This window comes from Protobothrops mucrosquamatus, unplaced genomic scaffold (genome assembly GCF_001527695.2).
Source record: "Protobothrops mucrosquamatus isolate PMUCROS unplaced genomic scaffold, P.Mucros_1.0 scaffold5073, whole genome shotgun sequence".
In the NCBI taxonomy this organism is placed as follows: domain Eukaryota; kingdom Metazoa; phylum Chordata; class Lepidosauria; order Squamata; family Viperidae; genus Protobothrops; species Protobothrops mucrosquamatus.
In genome coordinates, this window is record NW_015390950.1 from 102,863 (window position 1) to 113,284 (window position 10,422).

At 40.0% G+C, this 10,422-nt stretch overlaps 1 protein-coding gene across 1 annotated transcript in view; it reads right to left on the minus strand.

The window, feature by feature from the left end:
- Nucleotides 1-2,812: 2,812 nt before the first annotated feature.
- Nucleotides 2,813-10,422, minus strand: part of LOC107299529 (2-acylglycerol O-acyltransferase 2-A-like) — a 15,859-nt gene continuing 8,249 nt past the window's right edge. Inside the window, exons 3-6 of the mRNA XM_029286795.1 lie at nucleotides 9,848-10,049; nucleotides 5,820-5,994; nucleotides 5,284-5,474; nucleotides 2,813-2,967 (exon numbers count right to left, since the gene is read on the minus strand). Of these exons, the coding sequence (XP_029142628.1) occupies nucleotides 2,813-2,967; nucleotides 5,284-5,474; nucleotides 5,820-5,994; nucleotides 9,848-10,049 (723 nt within the window). The remainder of the gene's footprint in view (nucleotides 2,968-5,283; nucleotides 5,475-5,819; nucleotides 5,995-9,847; nucleotides 10,050-10,422) is intronic.

Genomic DNA, 10,422 nt, shown 5'->3' on the forward strand with positions numbered 1-10,422 from the left:
CTCCCAGAATTCCTCAGCCAGCATGGGGGAACTATGGCCCCTTCATGACTTGAGGACTTCAACTCCCAGAATTCCTGAGCCAGCATGGGGGAACTATGGCCCATTCATGACTCGAGGACTTCAACTCCCAGAATTCCTGAGCCAGCATGGGGGAACTATGGCCCCTTCATGACTCGAGGACTTCAACTCCCAGAATTCCTGAGCCGGCATGGGGGAACTATGGCCTCCTCATGACTCGTGGACTTCAACTCCCAGAATTCCTGAGCCAGCATGGCTCAGCTTGGAAACCTCTCCCTTTCCCCTCAGCATGGCTGGCTCAGGAATTCTGGGAGTTGAAGTCCACGAGTCATAAAAGAGCCAAGGTTGCCTGCCCCTGGCCTAATTTGTTGTATGAACTCGGTGGATTTAAAATATTTTTTGATGACAAGAATGAGGCAGGGCAATTCTTTTTAAACTCGTCTAATCAGTTTTACTGTCCAGGCCAGTTACTTTCCTGAGCCTGTCACCTTTGTTCTTTGTTGACTTTGAGAAGGGGAAAAAACAAAAACACCTCACAGGCCTATCTTCAGCTCTGCGGATCTGTTCCTCACTTTGCTATCAAGTTACAAGAATTCCTTTGCGGCTTTTATGACTCCTGTATTAGATCACATACACCCCCAGGCAGGCATCAGAGGTCAATATTTGTCATTAATTAATAGCCCAGGGGTCTCAATGTAAGACAGGACGTGAGTCCACTCAGGTAGAACACAGAACAGAGAATCATAGGATTGGAAGGGACCCTAGAGGTCTTCTAGTCCAACCCCGTACTCAAGGAGGAGTCCCTCTTCCATATAATAATAATAATAATAATAATAATAATAATAATAATAATAATAATAATAATAATAAAAATAATAATAATAGTAGTAGTAGTAGTAGTAGTAGTAGTAATAATAATAATAATAATAATAATAATAATAATAATAATAATAATAATAATAATAATAATAAAAAAAAGTTGGAAGGGACCTTGGAGGTCTTCTAGTCCAACCCCTTGCTCAGGCAGGAAACCCTATACCGTTTCAGACAAATGGCTGTCCAGCCTCTTCTTAAAAACTTCCAGTGTTGGAGCATTCACTGCTTCTGGAGGCAGGTGGTTCCACTGGTTAATTGTTCTTACTGTCAGGAAGTTTCTTCTTAGTTCTAGGTTGCTTCTCTCCTTGCTTGGTTTCAGACAAATATCTCAGGGGCTGCCCCAAAGAGGGAGTCAAGCTATTCTCCAAAGCACCTGAAGGCAGGACAGGAAGCAACGGATAGAAACGAATCAAAGAGAGAACCAACCTGGAATTAAGGAGGAATTTTCTGACAGTGGGAACAATTAATCAGTGGAACTACCTGCCTCCAGAAGCGGTGAACGCTCCAACACTGGAAGTTTTTAAGAAGAGACTGGACAGCCATTTGTCTGAAACGGTATAGGGTTTCCTGCCTGAGCAAGGGGTTGGACTAGAAGACCTCCAAGGTCCCTTCCAACTTTATTATTATTATTAAATCGTTGTCCAATCTCTTCTTAAAAGCCTTCAGTGATGGAGGCAAACTGTTCCACTGGTTAACTGTTCTCCCTGCCAGGAAATTTCTCCCCATTGTATACAATTTGTTCCTGCTAATTTCCCTATTCTTCATTCCTGAGCCAGAATTTCCTGGTTGGCTCAGGAATTCTGGGAGCTGAAGTCCACAGGTCGTAAAGGGGCCACGTTGCTCACCCTGATAAAACCAAAGCTGCCGATTTTTGCCATCTCTACCAGTTCCATTGATTCCACCATCCTTTTGTCATGGTTCCGACAGATGAAACTCTTCAAAGAACTTCGAGGCATTGTTTACCTTAAAGAATATTTATTTTGAGTAGCATAGCATCAGCACTAACATAATCGAAGCCAAAAACTAGATTCCCCTCCCCTGAGCACATAGTATCCAAGCACAATTCCCTCCTCCAATTAGCAATTATAAATCACATTCCCCAATTAGCTTGAAGCTCGGGCCTCCTCTCCAGTTCTCCAGCCCGCCAAATCCTTATCAGCTCTGGTTACAATAACCTTGTTTCTCACGCTGGATCGAGTATTGTTATGTCTAGCTGGACTCTCGTTCACATCCCCCCTCCCAGCGTCGTCTAACTCTAAAAGCGAAAGGTAAAAGATGGCTACCTTTCCATCTGTTGTCAATGCAAAAACATCTGATGTTAGCAGCATTGACACCTTTCTTCCATTGTGGGTCATGTCAAATCTTTTCACTGTTATGCCCACAAAAGTCTCGCAACTGTTATCTATATAAATAAAAATGTAAATATTCATTGGTTCAAAATCTTAAATCTCCGAAAGTTCTTCACCGATTGCTTTGAAATTTTGAAACAACGTTGCATTTGAATACGTGCGTGTTTTTATATACCTACTATTATATAGATGTCACACCTTTGACAGGTAAAAGCATGCTTTTTTTGAAAAACAGTCTAGAGTCGGCAAACCAGACAATCTCTATATCTGCACAGACAATGGAACAACAAAAAATATTGTATACCCACAAGCATTGTGAAATTAAACATATTACATTTCTCTTTTCTTTCTTTTTCATTTAACCAGACTGAGCCACAGCAATGCGTGGCCGGGTACAGCTAGTCCTAAATAAAAACAAATCTGCGTGAGGTTTTATTTTTTCTAACGATTTGTCCATTGGTCCCAAAAGGAATATATCTTTGGTTTCCATGGAAGATTCGCTTGTCCCAGGCAGCTTCGATGTTTTCAGTTCTTTGTCGCCGGTGCCAAAGTTTGTGGTTTTTCGTGTCTCATATGAAAGAGAGATGCGTGTCTTCTGGCACGTTGTACTTCAATTTATGCTCCTCAAACAGCATGCAGAGCTCCTCCAGGTATCTCTTATGGAGCTCATCAACTTCATCTTGGCTGGGATTGTGCTTCTTCACCAGCTGAATGGGTTTTCCCACTGGAGGGATCAAACAGGAGAAATAATAATTTAATTTAATTTAATTTAATTTAATTTAATTTAATTTAATTTAATTTAATTTAATTTAATTTAATTTAATTTAATTTAATTTAATTTAATTTAATTTAATTTAATTTAATTTAATTTAATTTTTCTATTCTATTCTATTCTATTCTATTCTATTCTATTCTATTCTATTCTATTCCTTTATTTGACTTGATTTTATTTTATTATTCTATTCTATTCTACTCTATTCTTTAGTTTATTTGACTTGACTTATTTTATTTTATTACTTCATTTCATTATTTTATTTTATTTAAACTTGTGTGCCACCCATTTCTCCAAAGGCGACTATAATTTACAGACATTGTTTAAAATGCACTACAGATAGTCCTTGACTTACAACAGTTCGTTTAGTGACCGTTCAAAGTCACAACGGCACTGAAAAAAGAGACTTAGACCAATTTTCACCCTTATGACCGTTGCAGCCTCCCCACGTTCACGTGGTTAAACTTCAGAGGCTTGGCAACTGGCATGTACTTACGACCGTTGCAGCATCCCGGGGTGACACGTGATCCCCTTTTGCGACCTTCTGACACGCAAAGTCAAGGGGGAAGCAAGATCCACTTAACAACCGTGTGATTAACTTAACAATTGCAGGGATCCACTTAAAGCAGACATATCAAACCCAAGGCACAGGGGCCGGATGCGGCCCGCGAAGTGGTTTCATGTGGCCCGCGAAGCCATCCTGGAAACAGTGAGGGAACGGCCCCTGCTGCCTTGGCCCTGGCCCAGACCGGCCGGTAGCCAATGTACAATTTTGTGGTGGCCATCTATGCTGAAACGCATTCAGTCTTAGCTCCACAAGGCCATCCGGAAACAGTGAGGAACCAGCCCCTGCCGCGTTGGCCCCGCCCCCTGGGTGCATGCTGGGGAGGGGTCACCCTTTGTGAGGAATGAAGAAATGGACCATCGCCTGGAAGTGGCCAGCAAATGGCCCTCGCCTACTTCACATATCCGGCTTCATGTAGAGCTGGCCACGCCCACCCAGTAGGCCACACCCACCAGGCCCCCTGAGGGCAACCGCAATGCTGATGCGGCCCTCCATGAAATTGAGTTTGACACCCCTGACTTAAAGAGTGTGGGAAGAAATGTTGTAAAATGGGGCAACGCTCACTTAATAAATGTCCCAGCAACAGAAATGTCGGGCCCAATTGTCATAAGTTGAGGACTTTCTGTAACTTAGCTTAGCATATCCGGTTGTTTTTCCTCTCTTGGAATAACCCTCAAAGCAGGAAGAGTGCGGATCCTTCCTTGTTTTTGTTTTGTTTTTAAAAAAATGTTTAATTGATTTTCTGAGTTTTGCATTTAAATATTTAAAAAGCAACATGGCGGCTGAATGAATTGATCATTCAATAACACACAAATATCTTTAGTACACGTCTCAAACTATTACATTAAATATTTCCTCTCTTTTCCCCTTTGTGTTTACTGTCTCATGTTTAAACTAATACAATTCTTATTATATCAAGTAAATAAAAATAACTTTCTTACATTTATCAATAATTTTTAGTTTATACATATCCTAGTAATATTTAACATTCAATCTTTATAGACTATCATTGTCCTAATTAGTTTTTCCCAATTTTTAGTTTCCCATTAATATTTAAATTTAACATTTAATATTTATACTTTCCAAGTTTTAAATAACCACAGTTTCCTTTATCCCAATTCATCCCAAAATCTAATGTTCAGGATACACGTCTTATCTATTTGAATATATTTTATTTCTCACCATCTTACATCAACTAATTAATAATACAGTATAACATTCTTATTTTCTATTAATTTCCAAATGTCTTAAATTTAGTAACCAAAATTTCTCTCAGGTCAACATTAAATATTTCCTCTCTTTTTCTCTTGGTGTCTACTATCTCATATTTAAGCTAGTAATTTTTATTATAGCAGCTAAGTAAAAACATATTTATTACATTTATCAACAGAGTTTTAGCTTACATATATCTTAATTACTTTTACATTCAACTTTTATAAACAAACCAATATTCAAATTTAAATTTTAATATTTATACTTCCAAATTTTAAATGACCAAAGTTTTCTTTATCTCAGCTCATGACAAAATCTAGTATTCAAAGTACACATCTTGTCTATTTGAGTGTGTTCTATTTTAATTCTCACTAATAAGTCAAAAACCCCATTTTCTTCAGTCTGATTCTAGCTTTATTTCTTTGCCAACTCGCCTTCCTTGTTTTACCTCCATCTCATTTCTGGATGCCACAGAAGAAACACGGACTTACCCACGGTGAAGATTGGCTTCCGGTATGGAATAAACCCAAAGGTGTTCCCTCTGGCGTAGAAGAGAGGCAGGGCGAATCCCATGATCTTCTGCAAACGGTCTTGTGTCCACCTCACCCAGGATCCTTTGGGGTTTTCGACCTGATCGTACAGCTCATTCTCTCCGAAAGAGAATACGGGGACGAGCGACGTGCTAGGAACCGAGACGAACCAGAAGGAGAGATGGAACCAAACAGGTTGAGATAACCGAGGAAGGCTGGGTGGCTGCAAATAACGGATTCGAGCACTCTTTCTCAAGCTTTGCACGTTGAAGGGAAACACGGTAATACTTCACGTGATCAGTGGTGGGATTCAAATAGGTAAACAACCGGTTCTCTACATGGATGCCGCTTCCGGAAGTCGATTCTGGGCCTGGGCAACTAAAAATTAGCAACCGGTTCTGCCAAAGTGGTGCGAACCGGCTGAATCCCATCACTGCATGTGATGTACATTGTACAAGACGATCAGGACCCCCCCCCCAGAAGCTGTTCCCACTTACCCGTTCTCTATGGCCAGCCGAACAAAGCCCTTGCGGTTCTCTAACACGAGGGTGTAAGCTCCGGGACGGGCGTCTAGGGCTTCTTGGGCCCCTCCCACAGTTATGATTACGATATTCCCACCTTCCTTCTTCCTCAAGACATAGGAAGCAGATTCCTTGTCCGAGGGAATTAAACCTCGGTGAAGCAAAGCAGGAAAAAGAAGAACATTAAAGCCCCGTACAACACACACACACAAACACACACATTAAATAGCCTTAACAGAGAATAACAGAGTTGGAGGGGACCTTGGAGGTCATTTAGTCCAACCCCCTGCTCAAGAGAGAGACCCTACTATTTCAGACAAACGGTTGTTCAGTCTCTTCTTTTTTTTTTTGAAACACATTTTATTAGTTTTTTAATTCTTAAGACAAAGTGCTCAGGACACACCGTGGTGTTAGAGTAGTCAAAGATTCAAAAATAAAACCATATATAAATAACTCAACTCAATACATTCAATGTCCCCTCTCTATTTCCCTCAAATAGCATGATACATTTAAAATATTCCATTTCTAATTTAAATTTCTATAAATGCTAAGCCTGTTTTAAAACTTTATGAATTTATAATTACCATAATCAAATTTAACTTTAAATCAACAAATTATCAATTCAGGTATCCCTTCCAGATATATTCTAATTCTTAATCTCTCACATCCCTCATTTTATCACAAGTCTCATTTATTTCTTCTTCCAGTGCAAAATATGTATCCTAATTAAAATAAAATATTAATCTACCCTATGCATATATAATCCATCAGTCAATCAATCTCTTTTGAGATAACAAAATAATGTTGAGCCTTAAGTCATTTCAGCTCATTAAACAAGATTCAAATTTCATCCAATTGATTATCATGTCTTATCACATCTATGTTATCATACAAAAAAGTTATCTTACTAATTTAAAATACTCAATTAATTATTGAAACAATCCAGGTCTAAAAGGTCACCATTTTTTCCATTCCAATACATAATAATTTTCATCAAAATAGACCTATTATCCCAAAAAATACATTCTTAATCTATTTAAAATATCTATTCCAATAACCACCCCTCTATTTTTTTTCTTACTTCTAATCTAAATCTTAGTCCTTAAAACAGTCCATAAATCAACATTGCCTTTTAATCCATTACACAATTTTAAGTTTCTGTTTTCAGTCTTATTCTGGCCTTTTTTCTGTGCCAGGCAGGTTTCCATAGCCAAGCTTCCCTTTCAGCTGATAGATCTCTCTTCAGTGCTTGCAGTGCTCCTTGAAACGATAGGAATCCCATCCTCTGCAGTAGGCATCTATTTCTCTCATCCTTAAAGCTTCGTTGCTTTAAAGTTTCAAGTCTTAGTCTTTGATGCTTCTGGTCCTCAAAACTATAGATGGAATGTTTATAAGGTAAAATGAATTCCTCTTTTGTTTCAATTATTTCCTCTTCTAGTATGTTTTGATTTATAGAATAGTCAGATGTAGTCTGGAGATCAGTTTGAAGGTTTGAAGTAAGACTTCTGGATCTTAATTCTGTAGTAAACTCTTTTATTGTAGCACATATTTCAGCAGTAGCCTCAGAAATCTTTTCCAATATAAGTTTACAGTTTAATTGTGAATGAGATTTCTCCATTTTGATAATAATTAAAGAGAGTCTCTTTTTAAAAATAGCCAGAAGTTGCAATATTAGGTTTTCGCCACTAGATGACCTCAGTAGATTAAAAAAAATCTTTTCCAGACACCATCCCCCCCCTTTTTTCCTATCTTTTCAAATATAATATGAAAAAACAAATACTCTTGCAGCATAGAGTGATAGTAGAGCTCTTGGGAAAAAGTTTTTTTTTCTGTACCCCAAAACATAGGAAAATAAAATATAGTCTTTAAAATTTTGTTCTATTCTTTTGTTCAATGCCTTTCTTCCCAAACATGTAGAAGCTGCCTTTTCAAGCCAGGGAAATAATTCCAGCAAGGCTCTTACAGGCAAAAAAAAGCAAAATAGAGTAAAGAGAGGAACAAAGGAAAAATCTCACCCGGATTCACCACGGTGGTTCTTTACGCTTAGATGTTCTTTGACTTGCGGTTTGGAATGGCTAGGTGATCGGCCATTTTATTGGCCGATCTTCTTCTCCGTCGGCCCTCAGAGATAGCTCGGACAGCTGGAGGAGCCACCGCTCCTCCGCAGCTGAGCAAAGCCTCGTCGACAGAAGTCATACCCTCCAGGGCGACTTTCGACCCGCATAAGGGTCTACCAGCGGAGGGAAGCTAGCCGACGAGGAGACAAGTCTCTTCGTACGACTAGAGACACCGCAACCTGGAACCGGAAGTCGGCTGTCCAGTCTCTTCTTGAAAACCTCCAGTGTTGGAGCGCCAGCAACTTCTGGAGGGAAACCACTCAGTTTCCTCCTTCCTGTCCATCCAGGTCACCAATACAGAGAGTCCTCAACTTACGACCACAACTGAGCCCCCAATTTTCCATTGCTAAGCCAGGCAGTTGTTAAGTGATTTGATGACCTTTTTGCCACATTTGTTAAGTGAATCACTGCAGTTCTGAAGTGCTCCAATTTGGCTTCCCCAATAATAATAATAATAATAATAATAATAATAATAATAATAATAATAATAATAATAATAATAATAATAATAATAATAATAATAATAATAATAATAATAATAATAATAATAATAAAGTTGGAAGGGACCTTGGAAGTCATCAGGTCCAACCCCCTGCTCAGGCAGATAACCCTATACCATTTTGGACAAATGGCTGTCCAATTTCTTCTTAAAAACTTCCAGTGTTGGAGCATTCACCGCTTCTGGAGGCAGGTTGTTCCATTGGTTAATTGTCCTCACTGTCAGGAAGTTTCTCCTTAGTTCTAGGTTGCTTCTCTCCTTGGTTAGTTTCCATCCGTTGCTTCTTGTCCTGCCTTCAGGGGCTTTGGAGAATAGCTTGACTTGGCTTGGCTGGGAAGGTCGCAAAAGGAGGTCCCATGACCTCAGGACACTTCAACCGTCGTAAATATGAGTCAGTTGCCAAACGTCCAAATTTGGGGATGCTGCGACGGTCGTAAGTGTAAAAAACAGTCATAAGTCCCTTTTTTCAGTGCCGTTGTAACTTTGAACGGTCACTAAACGAATCGTCAGGAGTCGAGGACAACCTGTAAATGGCATGAAAACCAATTCACAGGTTTTCTCCTAGGAGACTTTTCCTCACCTTTTCGCCAGACCAAAATCTGGCGAAATTCCCAAAGGATCTCCACCATGCCCTAAATGGGAAGAAGCTTTCAAGACGCTCGGAGTCCTTGCAGTCCTAGTGGACGATCACTTAAACATGAGCCGACTGTGCGCGACGGCAGCCAAAAAATATAATACAATCCTGGGTTGTGCAAACGGAGGCATAGAATCAAAATCAGGTGAACTATTAGCACCACTTTATAAAGCCTTAGTAAGGCCACACCGGGAATACTGCATCCAGTTTTGGACACCACATTACAAAAAAAATGTTGAGACTTTGGGAAAAAGTGCAGAGAAGAGCAACTAAGACGATTAAAGGTCTGGAGACAAAAAACAAATGAAGAATGGATTCAGGACTTGGATATGGCTAGTTTAGAGAAAAGAAGGACTGCGGGGGACATGATAGCAGCATTCTAGTATTTGAGGGGCTGCTACAAGGAGGAGGGGGTCAATTTATTTTCCAAAGCACCAGAAGAAGACAAAAAACAATGGATGGAAACTAATCAAGGAGAGAAGCAACCTAGAATTAAGGAGAAACTTCCTGACAGTGAGAACAATCAACCAGTGGAATGACTTGCCTCCAGAAATTGTGGGTGCTCCATCACTGGAGGTTTTTAAGAATGGACTGGACAGCCATTTGTCTGAAATGGTATAGGGTCTCCTGCTTGAGCAGGGGGCTGGACTAGAAGACCTCCAAGGTTCCTTCCAGCTCTATTCTGATTGACTGATTGATTTTGCTCTTCCAAAAGTTTCCCAATGAATCAGAAATCCCTTCCAAGTCGGCTTACCTAAACTCATCACGTAATCCCGGAAAAAGGGGACTCGGAAACACATACTCAACGTCAACAGGTGAGGCTTCAGGCCTGGGAAGTGTTTGGAAAAGCTGGCGGCTTCGGTGCAGAAATTAATGGTGCCAGCCGGCAAGATGCCGTGAGGATGAAAGCCGAAGATGTAGTTCTTGGATGGATCCAAATCTGCCGTCTGCACCAGCTGGAAGACCAAAGGCATTTAGGATACTTGTCCATTTCTTATTTATTTATTTTATTTATATCTAGGATTAATTACTCCCCCCCTCCGCTTTTACTGGTGTTATGATAATGATAAGGATTCTGTTGCTTTGCATGTACACTGAGTGCTTCTGCACCGGGGAAAATTTCCTTGTGTGTCTAATCACACTTGGCCAAATAAAGGATTCAGCTCAATCCAATCCAATCCAAGTCCATTATTTTTAGCAAATAACTCAAGGTGGTGAACATATCCAGCCCCACTTTCCTCTTTCTATTTTCCCCACATCAAACAACCCTGAGAGCGAGAAAGAGAGAGGGAGGGAGGGAGAGGGAGGGAGAGAGGGAGGGAGAGAGAG